This window comes from Rhinopithecus roxellana, chromosome 11, assembly GCF_007565055.1.
Source record: "Rhinopithecus roxellana isolate Shanxi Qingling chromosome 11, ASM756505v1, whole genome shotgun sequence".
NCBI lineage: Eukaryota > Metazoa > Chordata > Mammalia > Primates > Cercopithecidae > Rhinopithecus > Rhinopithecus roxellana.
The window spans coordinates 98,733,554-98,753,036 of record NC_044559.1 but is presented as its reverse complement, the minus strand read 5'-3'; the positions used below and the strand labels follow the sequence as shown (position 1 = coordinate 98,753,036).

At 40.0% G+C, this 19,483-nt stretch overlaps 1 protein-coding gene across 3 annotated transcripts in view; it reads left to right on the top strand.

Moving 5' to 3' along the window:
• Window positions 1-19,483, top strand: part of ANK3 (ankyrin 3) — a 707,809-nt gene that overhangs the window by 517,461 nt on the left and 170,865 nt on the right. For all 3 annotated transcript variants that reach the window (XM_030941096.1, XM_010364951.2, XM_010364950.2), the window contains 8 exons: window positions 526-624; window positions 6,071-6,268; window positions 8,447-8,545; window positions 11,208-11,306; window positions 14,069-14,167; window positions 15,761-15,958; window positions 17,668-17,766; window positions 18,049-18,147. In XM_030941096.1, the coding sequence (XP_030796956.1) occupies window positions 526-624; window positions 6,071-6,268; window positions 8,447-8,545; window positions 11,208-11,306; window positions 14,069-14,167; window positions 15,761-15,958; window positions 17,668-17,766; window positions 18,049-18,147 (990 nt within the window). The remainder of the gene's footprint in view (window positions 1-525; window positions 625-6,070; window positions 6,269-8,446; window positions 8,546-11,207; window positions 11,307-14,068; window positions 14,168-15,760; window positions 15,959-17,667; window positions 17,767-18,048; window positions 18,148-19,483) is intronic.

Genomic DNA, 19,483 nt, shown 5'->3' with positions numbered 1-19,483 from the left:
CAGGAAATATTTAAACCTTTCTTAAATTTAAACTGATATAATTTTATGGCAGAGAAATATGTGGTAATCAATAAAAAACCTTCAAGTGTAAAATTACATTAAGATAAAATTATGTATGGGGAAATGGAATGGAAATAGAAACTCAAGAGGAAAAAGAACCAGTGTAGAATTTCTATTACAGATTTCTATTTAAGAGTTTATTCATGTGTTTTTGTTAATGGTGAGCATCAAATTTCTTGTAGTACTTAGATTTTATTGGCTATTCAAAACAGTAGTGGAAAAGTTATACATTTAAATGTTGATATTCAGACTTGTGGGAAATTACATACTTTGCAGCTACTTAAACTTATGAAAAAATGTAGTTTTCAACCTAAAATAAGAAAGTATTTTATGAAATAAACGAGCAAATGTTTGAAGCCCACTTGTCCACAGCATGTTGAGTGCCATGCTGGGTCTTGAAGAAGTACACTGCACTCATAGAATTTATTGTCAAATTTAATTGGTGATGTTTCCTTTGTTCAACAGGATGGTCTGACACCACTGCACTGTGGAGCAAGGAGTGGCCATGAGCAGGTGGTAGAAATGTTGCTTGATCGAGCTGCCCCCATTCTTTCAAAAACCAAGGTAATTTCTTTTCAGGTTTCTGGACATTGGACTGTATTTGTTTTGATGGTTATATGATCCAGCCTTTTGAATCACATAGAAAATGAATCAGAGTTGGGAGGCCGAGACGGGCGGATCACGAGGTCAGGAGATCGAGACCATCCTGGCTAACACGGTGAAACCCTGTCTCTACTAAAAAATACAAAAAACTAGCCGGGCGAGGTGACGGGCGCCTGTAGTCCCACCTACTCGGGAGACTGAGGCAGGAGAATGGCGTAAACCCGGGAGGCGGAGCTTGCAGTGAGCTGAGATCTGGCCACTGCACTCCAGCCTGGGCGACAGAGCGCCGTCTCAAAAAAAAAAAAAAAGAAAAGAAAATGAATCAGAGTAGTTATGTTCACCAAATCTTTACAGAACCTCAAAGTAAGTTTGGGCTTATTAAACTTTTATGTGGAATGTGCTATACCGCGAAGTCGTTTGTGTGTGTGTGGTTTCTGTTTTGCTTCAGGAATGCTTACTGCTTGATTTTACTCTCTGAAATTTTCATAGCTCAGAAATAATTGCTTGTCAGGTTAAGAAAGACTAAAATTTCTACACTCTGTAAAGTATGGATGCTGGCTGTGTTTAGCCCCTCAGCTTATTTCTTGAGAGTTCACAGGCTATTAAGAAGGTCGAGGATATCACTTAGCTGATGAAGACTGGAAACTTTGGAAAGATTGCACCTTGATTGGGCTTTTGGGAATGTTGACATATCTGAAAGGAACACGTGATGATTGCCTGAAAAAAATTAATGATTGATTCTCTTTTAGACTTTTTTTTATAATAAAACCATTTGACATCATTTGAAGAAGAGAATATTTGCAAATAAATTTTGAGACATATAAACCACCTCATTGTCACTACTATTTTTATTAATTAAACCAGTGATTTTTTTTGGAAATGATACTAAGCTTTACTAAGAGCTTTAATCTCTAAACATTATCAAAGCAACAGAAGCACATATTTCTACTTTCACTCTGGTCAGTGTTTTCTCAACAATATTAGGAAGACTAGACAGGGTTGAGATGGTCTGGACAATTCCATCACTCATTTAAAATGTAGGGTTTAGACAGGTGAGCTGTTGAGAGTGTTGTCTAATAGAATTAAACATCCATGATGGTTTCATTGTATATGATGACATCTTGGCCTTGGCCTTTTGAGTGTTTCTTATCTTGACGATTCTGTTTGTTCTTTTCCTTTTACATATCCCATATCTATTTTCTTTCCTCCTCCACTACTGTTGTCTTCTAAGCCAACATTTCAGCAGAAATTATCATTTCTCACTGAAGCACTGTAGTAGCTTCCTGTTGGTCCCCCATTTCCCTTTGTGCTCCTTCACAAATCAGTTCCCACTTTGCAGTCAAAGTGGCCATATAAACTGTCATCCAAATCACGTCAGGCTCCTGCTCAAAAACCCTCCCACTAATCCCCATTGTTCTCTTTCAAATTGATTTTCATTTTCTCAAAGCAGTAAGGAAGAATGTTAAACATCAGAGAGTTGCTCATCTTTTTTCTCCTATTCATCTCATTGGTTTGGATTTTTTCTGAGAAATCTTAATTTTTTTCTTCCAACCTTTTAATTTTCAAGAACATTTTCTTGTTATCTGATAGCTTCTTTTCTTAAAGTATCCTGTTCTTGTTTAATGGGTACAATATTTTCTGTTACCTTTCTGAGAACATTTGAGATAACTTTCTTGTAATTTAGTTTTTCTGTTTCCCGAATGTCTCTAATTCCTCAGATTTCCTTTTTTTCCTCTTTTTTTTTTTTTTTTTTTTTTTTTTTTTCCTTTTATATTGAAGGCTTACCACAATGGCTGTACCTGACTGTGTCAGGCACAAACATGTGAGTAGCAGCTCTAAAGAGTTTAGGCAGTACTGATCAGGTGGCAGTGGTTAAGAGGGGCTCTTTAATGTCAGGATTATGTTCCCTTTACCATAGGTGGTACAGTTTTTTGAGAGACAAATCCACCAACCTTTGCAGTGCACACCTGTGTGAATACATTCTGAGTAGGGGAAAGAGGCTGCCAGTCTTATGCTTTATGCATACTTTAATCGTAATATTGATAACTAATATTTACATAGTGATTACTGTTTATCAGGCTCTATGTCCTTTACACATATTAACTCATTTAATCCTCATTAAGTGAGATGCTGGTATTACTGTTACTCCCTTTTAATAAATGAGGAAACTGAAACCCAAACAGATAAAGTAGCTTTCTCAAAATATCTCAGTTAGTGGCAGAACAAGGATTCGAATCCAAGCAGCCTAACTTTAACGCCTCCATTCTCCTTCCTTTTTCTGTGATCACCTATTCTCGGTCCAAATCCTCATCACTTTCCTCTGTTCTGCCTGGGCCCTTGAATCTGAATCTCTCTAGTTCACCTTCTCCAGACACTAATTCTGGTGTCCTTCAGGCTAGAAGGAGGCAGTTATCTGACTTTGCTGAGTTGGGAAGGGCCTGGAGACCTGACAGCTCCATACACAGTCTTTGATCCAATTTTACTTGCAGACCCAAGTCTCGTCTCATCTTCTGAGGTACTATGCTTCCGTAGCCTCCACTTTTTTGGGATTTGAAAGGCAAATCAGCTTGTCTTTTTATTCCCAGCAGTGTGCTGGAGCCTGATTGTATTGGCTCATGAGCTGGTTGTGTACATCTCTTCCCAATGCCCATTCAGTAACATCAGATGGACGGCTTGAAATTGGTTGTTGTGTGGGGATTGACAGCATGGAAACTGGCTAGTGCTACACACTGGGGCTTTTCTTTTTCCAGGAGTTGGATGTTAAACATTTGTCAGCACAGCACTGATTCTACTGCTTCAGACACTTAGGTTTCAGCCTCTCTCTTCGACTGGATGAATGACCACACTCAAATCCTCTTTTCATATTCTGAAGTTTGGAGACAACCCTCATCTGTTTTTGATTTCTTCTCCATTGTGTATGTGGGAATGGAAAAGGACACGCACATGTGTGCCCCTCTGGATTTTACCCTTTAAATCTATTATTGCTTTTTGGTGGAGTTTTGGGAGAGGAAGGATAAATATAGCTATTACATCTGCCGTGTTTGATCAGATATCTCCCTCTGCGCTGAGGATAGACTTCTTAAGATATTCTGACCACCTCTCTTCCTCATCTCCTCCTGTTTTGCTCTTTCCTCACCATCTTCCAGCTAACCAGCCTTATTTTACTTCCTAGACTACACCTTTGTTTTCATTTCCTGTTTGCTTGGTTTGAGTTCCCTCAGCTTGTTCCAGATCTCTGCGGTCCCCGTACATTCTTCAACGCAAATGTCTTCCTCATAAACAGGCGTTTTCTCATGATTTACCCCTCCCATCTTCACCACCCCCTGCCAGTGCCATCTGGCCATATTTTATTTTTTTTAGAGCTTTTAACACCATCTTGAAATTATATGCTTGTTTACTTGCTTGCTGTCTGTTCTCTTCAATAGAATGAAAGCAAGAACTTTTTCTTGTTCAGTGCAATACCCACAAGCACCTGTATTTGTGCCCAGAACACAGTAGGGCTTCAGCAAATATTTCTTGAATGACTATTAAGTGAAAGAGTACATTCCTAGGCTTAAGGCCATCTGACCAGTTCTTCAAGAATTTCGTCTTACTGAGCTAAGAAAGCCCATTACATTGGATCCGTATTTTCAGGCACCATATGTAATACCACTTCGTTCCATAGGGCAGATGATCTTTTCTGTACTGTTTTCTTGTCCTTCTCCAATTATCTTTAAGTTTCCCATCCACACAATCATTGTGTTTTTGCATTGCTAGAGAATTTTTTTTTTTTATTGACACTGCCTCCCATTTCTACTCTCCACTATTCTTTGTTCTCTCAGATTTTGTGGGGTTTTTTTGTTTGTTCGCTTGTTTACTTCGTGTTTTCCTTTAAGACTGTATCAAAACATAAAGCAAAAGAATGTTTTGGCAGGAATAAAGCAGTCCATATGCTTGTGGGTAGCAGTATCTCAAATGGGAAATGTTCCTACCTTTTCCTGCACCTTCATTTCTATGGTTTAAAATATTTGAGGGAAATTTTTTAGGCAGAAATATCCTGATAGATTGACAGTGTACGAGGCCTTTAAATTGACCTAGATATTTGCTGAGCTCTTCCTGTATGTGTAAAGCTCTCTTCTGTGCAATGGAAAAAATAATAACCATGTACCTCTTGCCTTCAAGGAATCCAAATCGTTGAAATATATGTCAGAGAGTGAATAATGCCACGGGAATGGTTAACAAGGAGCTCATATTACTTTTTCTTATCCTGAATTCCTTCTTTATGTCATTCATTGATAAATTCAGAGCAAATAACTTGGCTCAGAGGATTGAGAAACCTCTGGTTCCTTGGTGCATATTTGATCTGTCATTGTCAAAATTCATTAACGACAATTTTTTTAGAAACTGAATTTGCTGTCAAATTACTTTTCCCAAAAACATGTTAAACTATGTTATAATAATTGATACAGCCTCTTTTGATAATTGAATTCTCTAGGAATTTCCTAGGCTCCCCCACTTTGCCGTCATAGTTAAAAGAAAGGATTGACATCTTCATACCTTGTTTTGCCTTCATTAGGAAACATATTGAATGCTGGTGTCATTCTAGGTTTTATTTACCTTTGACCATATATATTTGTTCTCTCTGCTCTTCAAATGAATTTTCAACTCATTCCTACTGCACATGATTAACTGTGTTATTGAACCCAGGTTGATTTAAACTAACAAGGTGAGCATTAGTTAATGGCTTTGTCAATGCCCTGCCTTTCCTCATCATAGACACATGGGGGCACCAGATTGATAGAAAAGGGAAATGTTTTCCTTTCTTCTTTGATGTGAGATGAAATGCATTACATTGGGACCTTTTTTAAAGTCAAATCAATATAGCTTCAATATTGGGTATCAGTAATCTCTAAGGACAAAATTAATACCAGTCCAATGAATACCAATCTGTTCTTACCTTCATTTTTTTCTTTCAGTCTTAAATATTAAGAATTCCTATTCGGCCAAGTTCCAGTAGCTCATACCTATAATCCCAGTGCTTTGGGAAGCTGAGGCAGGAGGATCGCTTCAGGCTGGAGTTTGAGACCAGCTGAGCAACAGAGTGAAACCATATCTCTATTTAAAAGAAAAAGAAAAGTAAAATTTCCATTCATCTGCGTTATGACCCATGCTGCAATTCACACTTCTATTAAATTAGGAAAAGACATTATCCTTGACAACTTGTTATTGACTGACATAAGCAGTTGGGAGGACCAATTTTAAAAATAGCTGTAGTTCAAAATAGTTGTCAAAAGCTTTTACAAATAGAAGGTATTTTCATGTGAAGAACTGGAGTTTTTATCTGTTTATATTTGCACTTTATTTTGTGTTCTGCACATTTGTGTTTAAAAGGTAAATGAATGAACTCTGATTTCCTTATGTGTTCCAGAATGGATTGTCTCCATTGCACATGGCCACACAAGGGGACCACTTAAACTGCGTCCAGCTTCTCCTCCAGCATAATGTGCCCGTGGACGATGTCACCAATGACTACCTGACTGCCCTACACGTGGCTGCCCACTGTGGCCATTACAAAGTCGCCAAGGTTCTCTTGGATAAGAAAGCTAACCCCAATGCCAAAGCCCTGGTGAGTGGCTCAACCAGCGAGTCCAGCCTCAGTTGTCTTGCTCACAACCTGCTGCCTCTGTATGTGAAGGGAATGCTTTGAGGAGGTTAAAATGGAAGGTGCTAGTTAAAGTGTACTTCTTGTCAATTTTTTCAAATATCCTTCAGGAAAGTCTACAAAATTTTCTATTTCCGACATGAGAAAGGCTGATGGAGCCAAACTGTTAATGTTTTTATGGTCACGTAAGTGATTCCCTTATGAACCCAAAGACTACACAATTATAAAAAGACTAAGGTGGCCAACGTCATCTTATTGTGGATAAACTTATAATTCTGTGAATTAAAAGTTTATTTGGAGATCTGAAAACGAGGCAAAGTTATCAAAAATATCTATTTTAAACATAAGCAGTCTAGGGATTTGTGAGCTAAAATTTTATATTATCTTAACCTTGTAAGTTAGTGAAATATTGCCTGTAATCTTCTGTTTCCTTTTGCCAATCAGAATTTTGGTCTGGTTTATAGGCTTCCCTTTAAAGTAATTTGTTCTTTTAGCCTTTAGCCGTGCTATACTTTGGTTTTCTCAGCAAAATGGTGTTTGTTGTCTTTGCAAAAATAAATGGTCCCAACTTAGTAAGCTGTCTATTTCAGAGTAAGTACCCGTGTTTAGGAAAAAATAAGTCATCCAATTTTAGGGAAAGCATGTGAGTTTACCAGCAATTTTGAGGTAAAGGTTGTCATCATCCAATCGACCCTTTAAGGAAGGGTTTTTACCCCTTTCCAAAGAGTGCGGTCATCCCGTCTGGATAGATCTCTACCACCTCTTGTACTCTGTGGGCTCTAAAATTCAGAGTGGGCAGGAAAGAATGACGAAAGAGAAACTCTCCAGACCCCAGACACCTCCTTGCCACTATAATTCTAAAACCTTTTACCAAACCAGCATTTCAAGATCTGTCTGTAGACCCACCCAGTCTATCAAACGTGTCTGAATTCTGAGAAGGGAGAAAGGAAATTAACAGTCATGACTCATTTTTCCATACAAGAAAAAAAAGTAAGTCCCAAAACAGGGCGTGGGCTCCCACTCTCATTTTCCTGTGACTCTGAAGATTTCACAACATATGGAGGTTATAGCCAGTCATCCTGGGATGGACTGTGGCCAAATGGTCTGAGAAGTCTTGGTGAAAGCACCTACAGTGACTTTGACCTAAGCTTTTACGGTGGACTCTGGTATTTTATAGTTCTCCACTGGCTGCTGAAATACGTGCCACAGTCTCAACTGGCAGGCAGGACAACTTGGGACATAATTTATTAAAAAGCAGATTCTTTTATTAGATTAAATAGTAAACCAAATTATTCAAATAATGGGTTATTTACATTTCTGCATCCTTGGGGTAAACACCTACTTGAAGCATAAAGCTAGAGAAGAAATCAAAACATTTTAGAACTGGCCTTGTAGTTGTCCTAAAACACAGCAAAGAGAACAGAATAAACCTTGGTGAAGTGGAGCCGTGAGGACAAATGTTGGGGCCAGGAGTTATCAGTCTGTATTTGAAATGAGGTAGAGGAGGGACATATTATTATTATTATTATTATTATTATTATTATTATTAGTTATTTTGAAACAATTTCCCTCTTGTTGCCCAGACTGAAGTGTAATTGCACAATCTCGGCTCACTGCAACCTCTGCCTCCTGGGTTCAAGCGACTCTCCTGCCTCAGCCTCCCAAGTAGCTGGGATTACAGGTGCTTGCCACTATGCCCAACTAATTTTTGTATTTTTAGTAGAGATGGGATTTCACCATGTTGGTCAGGCTGGTCTCGAACTCCTGACCTCAGGTGATCCACCCACCTCGGCCTCCCAAAGTGCTGGGATTACACTTGTGAGCCACCACACCCAGCCAGGAGCATATTATTTGGAAGAGCGAATTCCGAAATAAAATAACGAAATGAATGATCATTTTTACCTCAGCTAACAAGGAGACTGTAACAAAAATTCACTTCCTGTTCATAATTACCAGGGCACCTTGGGTTCCTAGGGCAGCTAGACTACTTCCAGAATAGAATCTACATGCTGCTTAACCCTAGTACTTTCTGTTCATTTCAATTTACCACACATCATTTTAGCAAGACTATTTTACTGTACATAGTGAAACTGGATTTTGATGGAATGTAGTCAAGCAGGTATATGTATTTGTCCCTTGCAGAATGGCTTTACCCCTCTTCATATTGCCTGCAAGAAGAATCGAATTAAAGTAATGGAACTCCTTCTGAAACACGGTGCATCCATCCAAGCTGTAACCGAGGTGAGAAGAGTTAAGATTTCTGGGAGTCCTGAGATACCAAGAGTATAGCCTTAGCAGCCAGAGCCCCAGGGCCATCTCCAGGGACCAGCTAGTTTGTTGGTATATCATGGCCATAGACTGCATTCTGAACTATTCAGCAAAAGGGCTGCCAGTCCTTAGGAGAAGCAGACAAGCCTGTTGGTGGGTGAGTTGGATGCAAATGTATCACCATGTCAAGAAACGTAACCTAAAACATATGCTTAAGGGAAACGGCCCCATCACAGAAAGCATAATTTGTATCAAATCCTAAACTGTAGTACTTCTGTAATGGGTGCAGTTTTGTCCCCCAAGGGGCATTTAGTCATGTCTGGAGGTACTTTTAGTTGTCACAACTGGATAGTACCTGGTATCTAGTGGGTCAAGGCCAAGGATGCTACTAAACAGTTTACAGTATACAGGACAGTCTCCCGCAACAAAAAATCATCTGATTCAAAATGTCAAAACCCTGCGCAAGACGACCTTGGTGCTTTTGTCAAGTAAGGATTACTCTGTCTCAAAACTCAAAATTAATGAAACTGCTGCTGAGGTTAGTAAAGGATTAGATCTAAGTTTCTCTCATAGGAACCAACTCAGAACTCAGATAAATGATCCATCAGAATCAGGACTGCACCTTCTACAAAGCAAACCAAGCCTGACACCTACCCTTTCAGACTTGTCCCAGACCCCCAACCTCCACCTCACTACCTCCTAGCACTCTGATCTCTGTTAATTCTAATTCTAACCCTTGGCACTTCCATAGACTAGACACTCTCTTGTTTGCCTCTGTATGTCTATACCTCTGTGTGTCACACCCTCTTGGCCAGGCAAATCCTGCACATCCTTTAGAACCAGATCTGGGCCACCTTCTTCAGGAAACCTCCCCTCACTCCCCAGCCTGGACTACATGTTCCTTCTAGGAACCATCACCTCATCCTGTGCCCTTATCCAACTCTCTGACTTATGACTCAGTGGTGCCCCCAAGACCCCCAGAGGCTAAAGGCTCCTTGGAGGCAGGGCTGTGTCTGACTGGTCTTCATATACCCACAGTGTCTGGGCCATACATAGTAGATCATTCAGTAAAGTTTTGTTGAATACCTGATGCTTAACTATAGGATTTGAAGCAAACATAAAAATTAAAGTCTAGTCTAGTGATTGTTGCTTGGCTTCAGTTTCTTGCTTGCAAATGGAGTGTTTGCCTAGATTTACACTTAAAATTTTTAAAATATGAAATGGTTGAGAATATGAATACTGATTTGCCATATTGTCCGGCTTATGGCTTCATATTAGGCAACCTGTTATTTTTAAGTATAAAATAGAAAGTTTACTTTCAGTGCATAGGAACCCCCTCTTACAGATCAGAATAGGCTCTAAAATAAAAGTAAATTCTTGGCTGATGTTTGAGTAAATGTCCAGAGGTGTCAACCAGTAATCCAGCTCTCTGTTCCCTAAGAGCTTTAAAAGGCAGTTTAGACCAAGATTTTGCCTTGCACGAGCTCTAACTACTCCCCCTGCCAATGGAAAAAGGTGCCAAGACTATAACAAAATTCTCGTTTTCCTAATTGTCCTCCATTCTTCTCACTTTTTGAAGTCTGGGCAGCCAGAATTATTCCTTTTCTGTCTTTTACCTCACTTTGATTGTATAGAATTCCTTTCATATATTTTTGGCATTTCTCAAATTTTTGCTGAGATTAATTATCCCCTTCTGTCCCTTTTTAAAAAACAGGTTAGCTTTTTCTAGATATACTAAAAAAAAAAGTTTTATCAAGTTATGATGTTCATGTTGTAAGCTAAATTAAACTCTGAAAAATTTAAAATGGAATCATTTCATATAAAAAGCACAAGCAAATTATACTTTTTTAAAAATTAATGACTTGAGATTTCTATCTTTCTTATTCACTCTATTTAAATCTCACAATCATGGACATATTCAATATAAAATATCCTGGAATCAATAAATTCTGCTTTATGCTGAATAGTATTCTGGAGTCTATGTACATATATGTGTATGTATGTGTGCATAGGATCTGAAGCAATTCAAGTCTAGTCTAGTGAACATTGTAATATTTGCTTTATTTATATTGCCTTAATTTGTAATACCCATAAAGTTAAAAAATTAAATGTTTGAAACTATTAATGCTGATTTGTTCATTTATTAAAGAAACAGCTTCGTGTTAGGTACCCTGCTCTTTTATATGTGACATAAATGGGAATCATCTTTAAAGCCCAGAATAGGATCTGAAATAAAAGTTGACTTTTTACTAATATGTATGAAATCACCGCTGTCCTCCCTCTACACACACATATGGATAAGGAAGGTTTGTTAGTAAAGGGGAAAAACAACCTTCAAGTTATTTATCAGTTTTTTCAAAGATCTACATTAAAAGTATGAAATAAATTCTTTTTCTTTTTTAATAGGTATGACATAAGTCTTTCATAGTAACAGAATTTGCTTTAAGAAAATGATGATTATGTGTTGATATATTTACCGTTATAGAATCTGTAACATAATAGTGAATGTCCTGATTCTTCTAATCTGATCATTAAACTGGTTTAGATGGATGGATGGATGGCAGGCAGGCAGGCTCACCGACAAACCTCTTCTATGCTAAGCCAACAAACCACCATTTTCTTCTTTTCCCCTTAGTCGGGCCTTACCCCAATCCATGTTGCTGCCTTCATGGGGCATGTAAATATTGTATCACAACTAATGCATCATGGAGCCTCACCAAACACCACCAATGTGGTAAGTATTCTTTGAACGAAGGAGGTCCATTGTGAGTATTTAATAAACTGGCAAAGGTGATTTTTATCTACTTTTTTGTTTTTTATTTTTTTAAGAGTTGGAGTATTGCTCTGTCTCCCAGACTGGAATGCAGTGGTGCAATCATAGTTCACTGCGGCCTAGAATCCTGGACTCAGGTGCTCCTCCCACCTCAGCCTCCCAACTCACTGGGACTACAGGAATATGCCATCATGCCCGGCTAATTTTTAAATGTTTTGTAGAGATGGGGGCCTCACTATGTTGCCCAGGCTGGTCTTGAACTCCTGGCTTCAAGCAATCCTCCTGCGTTGGCCTCCTAAATTGTTGGGCTTATAGGCATGAACCACCATGCCCTACCTTATTGTTATTATAATTAATTAATATGACTACTTAAAAGAAGAAAATTCAAGAATACATTTGTTTCCTTTACTTCAAAGGCAAGATCCGCTCAGTCTCTAGTTGGCCACAAATTGTTAGGACTTATGAACTATGTTCATTAAACTTACAGGTGCGTTACTACTGGATATTATGTTTTAAAAAATAAAGTGTGGCCAGGCACGGTGGCTCACGCTTGTAATCCCAGCGCTTCGGGAGGCCGAGGCAGGTGGGTCACATGAGGTTGGAAGTTTGAGACCAGCCCGATCAACATGGAGAAACCCCCGTCTCTACTAAAAAATACAAAATTAGCTAGGTGTGGTGGCACATGCCTGTAATCCTAGCAACCCGGGAGGCTGAGACAGGAGAATTGCTCGAACCCGGGAGGCGGAGGTTGTGGTGAGCCGAGACTGCGCCATTGCACTCCAGCCTGGGCGATAAGAGTGTAACTCTGTCTCAAAAATAAATAAAAATAAATAAAAAATAAAGTGTGGGGAATATTTTTCTACAACAAAAACATTAAAAAGTGCCACATGTTGGAGAGGTCATTTAGACACTATGGTTATTTATACAAAGAAGTGATTTCAGCAGGGTGAGGTGGCTCAGGCCCGTAATCCCAGCACTTTGGAAGGCTGAGATGGGTGGATCACTTAAGGACAGGAGTTCAAGACCAGCCTGGCCAACACGGTGAAACCCATCTCTACTAAAAATACAAAAAAGAATTAGCTGGTTGTGGTGGTGCATGCATGTAATTCCAGCTACTCAGGAGGCTGAGGCATGAGAATAAGTTGAACTTGGGAGGCAGAGGTTGCAGTAAGCCAAGATCATGCCATTACACTCTAGCCTGGGCAACAGAGTGAGACTCCATCTCAAAAAAAAAAAAAAAAAAAAAAGAAGTGATTTCAACTAACTTCAAGGTAGTCTCTCTTTAATGTGCTTCACCATGTTATAGCAAACCCATGGAATTCTGTATCCATAGATTACTCAATGGTATTATTTTCCCACACTAAACATTGCTCTGTAGGAACCATGAGGCTCACTTCAGAGTAGCTATCAGAGTAGTAACTTACCACCCGTGATCTGCATGTGGCATTGTTTTACAGGATTTCAAGTTTGACATCACAGTATTAGCACAACAGACCATAAACATAATAATGCTCATTGGACTCATGAGCATTAAAGAAGTAACAATAAACAAGCACCATCCTGGCACAGAAGGGGCAAGCTAGGAGGTCCTGCACCCTTACCCTGAGAGTCGGCTCCCCAGTAAGACTGCATCTTCCAGCAGCCCCAAGCAGCACAACAAAAACATAGAAATAGACCAGCTTCTCAGATGGAATACAGTCTTTCCTGGTACTAATTGCAGAGAATGTTTTCATTCGTAGAGGGAACACTGAGTAATACACTAAACAACATCCTCAACACCTTTCCAATAAACACAATCCACCAGTTTCCTGTGGAATCTGTCTTCACGTGTCCTTCCATGGAAGTAGGTGGCCTATAAAGCAAAGCTCAATTTATAAAGGCAGTTTAAAAGTGAGCATCACCTATGTGAGAGAATATATTTCGTTTTTATTTTTGTCCATTTCAGTGTATCTGTTTCTAATATCATTTTCATTTTTAATCAAGTGAAGAAGTAATCTGAATTAGAATCTACTTGGTGAAAAAATAGGGGGAGGGTGGTCCAGGGCAAAGAAAATGATCCACTGGGAAAAATGTCCAAAGACGAAGATATTGATCTGTTCAGATCAAACAGGAAATGCAAACCAACTGTTGACAAGCCAAATCCGGCCCTTGGCTATGTTTATGTTGCCCATGTAGTGTTTTGTTTTTAATTCTGAATTTATGGTCAATATTTAAGAATAGGAAAATTTGTATTAAATCCAGACTGCCACTTCTTTTGAAAAGTTGCATAGTGTGGCATGGTAAGGTTGGCATCCTGCATAGTGACAGCCGCGAGCTGCAGATGTTGGGGGTGTGTGGCGGGGGGTGGGGGTGGCTGCCTGCTTCAGCGCAGGTGTGGGCTCTCTCAAGCACTCCACATCTGCCCAGCTGCACTCACTCACCCGCCTGCTTGGCTCCTATGAGCACTTGCCTTTCCAGCCCCAAGGGAGGCCACATTGTAGGTTACTGAGCAGCGCCCCTGGTACAGTGGGTGACAAGACTCCCTAGGCTTATGCCAAAGTCTTTGCCTCATGGACCAGGTTCCTGTGAAATTCTTATGCATTTGACTTCCTAGCTTTTCAATAAGGAAGTGCTTAGGACTATTTTTTATTTTTGAAAAAAGTCCATCATAAGCTTTATGCCAAATAAAATACTCCACTCTTCTTCAGAGCTGCAGCTAATTTACTTTGGCTCATGTTCCCTAGAGAGGAGAAACAGCGCTGCACATGGCAGCTCGCTCCGGCCAAGCTGAAGTTGTGCGGTATCTGGTACAAGACGGAGCTCAGGTAGAAGCTAAAGCTAAGGTATGCGCAATACTTGAAAAGTGTTTGAAACTGAGGAAAAATCCTTTGATTTTCATAAAACTTTTAAGTATATATACGCCGTCTTTCAAGAATACTTTAAAAATAGTGAACAACCTCCAATAAGGAAAGTCCCTACCCAAGTAACACTGTGAAAAATCCCTTCCCTCCACATTTGTTCATTCGATTATTTAACAAAATGAAATAGGATGAGATGAGAACTTGTGCCTGGAACTGTCAGCACACGGCTAGTCCCTAACAGGTTGGGGACTGAATCTAGACTTGGTCCAAAGTTCTTCACACTCCGTGGAGAAGGGCTTATGCACAAAGCTTCTAGAACAATCACAACCTAGAAGAATAACTGAGCTTTTTTGGTTGACTTGTAAGTCAGCTGTCAACAGCCACAAAAGGAAAATGGGGGATTTTATTTTTTTCTACACAAGCTGTTTGGCCACTTCAGAATTGGCCTTGTATTTCACCTGCAGGAGAAACCCACTTATCTGCTGCTATAGGGATGGATAGTTTGGTCTGGTTATCAGAATGGCAGTTCAGGTCCAGAATCATAAACCATTTAATTTCAACCTACAATATGTAAATATACATTTGCACAGTCTGCAGTCTCTAGTTTCAAGTTAAGGGGTGGCAGTAGTAGCAGTATACGAGATTTTTCCTTGGCACATATTTTTTTCTGCTTTCAATATTCCTCTTCTCTCTTGCGGCATCTCCCTAACTCCTCTCATGCTTCCTACTGGTTAGATAGCCCCTCTTACTTTGACATTGACCCTCGTCCTCCTTATTCTTCCAAAATGGTGTCCTCTATTCTAGCCTCTTTTCTCTACCTTTCCTGCTTAAACTATTTACCTCAACCTTATCACAATTCAGTAGAGAATTTCTATTTCGAGGACTACCACAGGGATCTTTGAGCAAATTAAGATGATTTGCACCTCCCACTTGGGGATTAGACCCAAGGGGATCGGGACTTGATGAGTACCTCCTGCCTTTGGATGAACTGTAGTGATGTGGCTCTCCAGTCTAGACAGATGCAGCCCATACCAGGATACACAGCTTGGCAAGCAGAGGGCATCAGCCCCTGCTGACCCTTCGGCTGGGAGCCTTTGCACAGGTATACTGCGCAACCCTACACTGCCTTCCTCACACTCTGTGTTTGTCTATGGGAAGACAGAACCAACAAAATAATTCATTCCATGTGAGCGGATAATAACTGGTGTGGAGGTATAATATCCCTCCCAGGTATATGAGTTTTACTAGGATACATTGTCTTATCTCCCAAAGAAGGAGCAATTAAAGTTCAGATTTGATTCTCTGTGCAGGTGTTGTTGGGGGGTCATTTATAGACAGAACTGCCTTTCATGGTTTTCTTATTAATGGTTCACTCTCCAAAGGTATTTAATGAGCTTAAAGCTACCATCTCCTCATTTCTGAACACTGAAGAAAAAGACAAATGAGTTTTTTTAGCATTGACTCAAAAAATTGATTGTACCTCTTACATCAAGCAGCAAATGTTCCGTGAATTTTTCATAAAGGCACCATTGTTTCCTCAGCTCATCAGCCTTACATTTCTACCTTGCTGTTTAGGACGACCAAACCCCACTCCACATTTCAGCCCGACTGGGGAAAGCAGACATAGTACAACAGTTATTGCAGCAAGGAGCATCTCCAAATGCAGCCACAACTTCTGGGTACACCCCACTTCACCTTTCCGCCCGAGAAGGGCATGAGGATGTGGCCGCATTCCTTTTGGATCATGGAGCATCTTTATCTATAACAACAAAGGTATGAAAGCGTATCTCAGAATCCTGCTCTGTTCCCCCAAGTACATCTTCCTTACAGTTCCCAGCACAGTCACAGGTCCAGAAGTCTCACAACAGCATCTATTCTTGCAATCCCACGGTAGTCATTAATATGGCCAGCAAAGCTCTGTGATGGGAGAGGGTAACTGATAGTATTTTGTGCGGGTTTTTTTGCCTTAAGTTTCTTAGTACATTATCTTCCAATGAAACCTTACTGATATCCAGAGTCAGACTTCTTGTAAGTTATTTGATGGCCTTAAATTTTAGTTTAAAAACAGAGCTACAGATTAGCAAAATGCTCAGGCCGAGCACACAAACCACGCTATCACAGCTTGGTTGGTAGATGCTTTTATAACACTTGGAAAACTGGCAGTGAATTTTTCTTGGGGTTGTTTTTGTTTGTTTTTGTTCTTTCTGTTGTCATTATTGTCTTGTCTGATTTATGGTTTGATTTATTTTTATCTCAACTCTGATGCCTTAGAGTAATACCCTAACATAAACAGTTGCTCTGCATGTGCAGAATGCAAAATTTGGAGCTCATTTTTCTTGTGATGCTACATAAGCCTAGCAAGTGTGATAGCAAGATGAATTGGCTTGTGGTGCGCCTTCCAAAGCTAGTAACTGGTACTGCACTCTTTTATTTGGATGCAGATAAGAAAGATTAATGTGTAATCAATATAGAAGATAATTACAAATAGAGAACTATCAGGATAAATGATGACTACCTCAAATTTCATTTCTTGTGATTCTTTGGGCTCTTCAATAGAGTTGAGATGCAAGTTCAGGAAGCTCATTTGATGTGAAACAGAGCAATGGGTGATGGAGTCTTGAGTGTTCAGGCATTTCACCATACCAGCTGCACATTCCTTTTAGTTTGCTGTAGTCTCATGAGGTCGAATGTGCTGATGACCCTCTAATCCCTGACTCATGATTGGGACCCCCACAACAGTGTGCTGATTGGCTGGTTGATACACAGATTCTTGTAGGAGTTGGAAGCCTGAGGGAGCAGCCACTCAGCTATTAACATCCAATTGTTGCATGTTTGTCCATGTGTGATTATTCAGTTCACCTACAGAATAGGCATCTCATCATTCTAAAACCATGTCATTGTTCAGTTCACCTCTGGTGTTAAAGGTGAGAGAATTTCTGACTCCTCCTGAAGACTAGAGGACACATAAGGATTGTGTATACGTGGAGAAACAGGGAAAGAAGAAGAGAAAGTGTCCGGTCTGGTGATATGAGACTGTGAGAGGTTCAGACTTCCCCTGGATTTTCCCAAACGCTCCAAACTGAGTCTGGGACCCTCTAACTTATTCTTCCCACAATATGAAACTCTTAAAGCAGTTCTAGAATAAGCCCCAGATCCAGCTTTCCAACTTCATCCTGGTGAGATACCTGATGACTCCCAGAACCAATAGCATGTCGTGGTTCAGTCAGCAGAAGGGAGAAAGATTAGGTATCCTGGTATGTTGTACTCACACCCTGTCAATAAGAAGGCTCTTGAACTCTTATCTATGAGTCTGGGACTTTAAATGCAGACTTCACTGCTCATCATCACTAGAATAAGTAATCAGTTCTGGAAGGCAGTGCCCTTATGTCATATCTTTTTGTTTGTTGTTTGGTTTGGGTTTTGTGTGTGTTTTCCTTACATCATTTCTATTGTTCATTATGTTTATGGTTCTTTCTTTTCAGAAAGGATTTACCCCTCTCCACGTGGCAGCAAAATATGGAAAGCTTGAAGTTGCCAATCTCCTGCTACAGAAAAGTGCATCTCCAGATGCTGCTGGGAAGGTAAGAGGTCACCAGCCACCCTGAAGCAGGCCACTTCCACGATCACAAAACACACACTTGCTAATATTCACTAATGGCCACCCGAGTTGTAACTAAATATTTAAGTCCCACTAGGATGAAGAGCACTTGGGAAATAAAAGGTAATGCTGGGGTCCAAGTACTGTGGAAACCGGAATGTAAATATGCCCTATGTTGTGTCCAATCTAATCTCATTTCCTCAATCTAGGCCTCTGGTATTAAGACACCTTTGACACTGGTTATTGTTTCTGCACATGTTTTCAGAGCGGGCTAACCCCACTGCATGTAGCTGCACATTACGATAATCAGAAAGTGGCCCTTCTGCTTTTGGACCAAGGAGCCTCACCTCACGCAGCCGCAAAGGTACCTATAATTCCACAGCCTAAGGAGACTGATGGGTAAGGTCTATCAGTCTCTATCTGCACATCTACTCCTGCTTCACCAGGAGCACCCTCCTAGTTTAGGCACCACTAAAAAAATCACAGAAATAGAAGCACCTTAGGACGTCTGTGCCTTCAGTGATTTAGTCTGCTAATATGGTAGATGCTCAGGAAATATTTACTTGTCAGTTGATTGTCTTTGACAATCCAGGACCTCCTGGAGGAAGGAGAGCTGGAACACTCTTTAGCCAGATGAAAAACATAAGCACAGCCTGAGGGAGTAAGAAAGTTCTGATTTGTCAGAATTACGAAATATGTGTTACATTTTTCTGGCCATCTAATTGCCTTCAAGTTGTTTATTTGAATTTAGTAAAATAGGTTGAGAGATTTTACATGTGTGTTTTTATTATTGCTAAGGAGGATCTTTATTGTTAGGACATTTTTGATCAGTAGACAACTTAGATTTCTAAGAAAAGAGAGAAACTGAGTGGGTATATAGCTATGTTATTATTTTAGTAATCTAATTTGAGGGACAAATCATAAAGAAGAGCTTCCTTAAAGACAGGTTAATAGAGTGCCATTGCTTTAATATGCTTCCTATTGTTGAGCAGGTGGCTATGATCAGAGAACACTGAAATGATGCAAACCACCATTTCAGTGTTCAGTTATTTCGCTAAACACTATTGGTTGAAGGACCCTTGAGTATCCCTTATGCTCCTTATGCTTTTTTAAAATTTATTTTTGGAGACCTATGTGGTGGTGCCATCTCAGCTCACTGCAAGCTCTGCCTCCCAGGTTCACGCCATTCTCCTGCCTCAGCCTCCCGAGTAACTGGGACTACAGGTGCCCACCACCATGCAGGGCTAATTTTTTGTATTTTTAGTAGAGACTGGGTTTCACCGTAACCAGGATGGTCTTGATCTCCTGACCTTGTGATCCACCTATCTCAGCCTCCCAAAGTGCTGGGATCACAGGCGTGAGCCACTGCGCCCGGCCTCCCTTATGCTTTTTACATCTTTGACTTACTGTTCCATGTAGGGGCAGCTGCAGTGCTCTCCTTTAAACCTAATGTTTAGATCACATGATTGTATACACAGATGAATGAACCAGGGTTGTTCTAGATTACTTTAGATACACTAAGAGACCAACTTTTGGGTACTCTCTCCATTTAGAGAGTATGTTATCTTCGATAGATATTTCTTCCTGGAAACTTTCAATCATTTTCTGCCCCATCCTCTCCAGAATTATACCTAAAAATCTAAAATGAAATCTCAAATTCAAAATCAAACTCCCAACTTTGCTTTTAATCTAAATGTAGC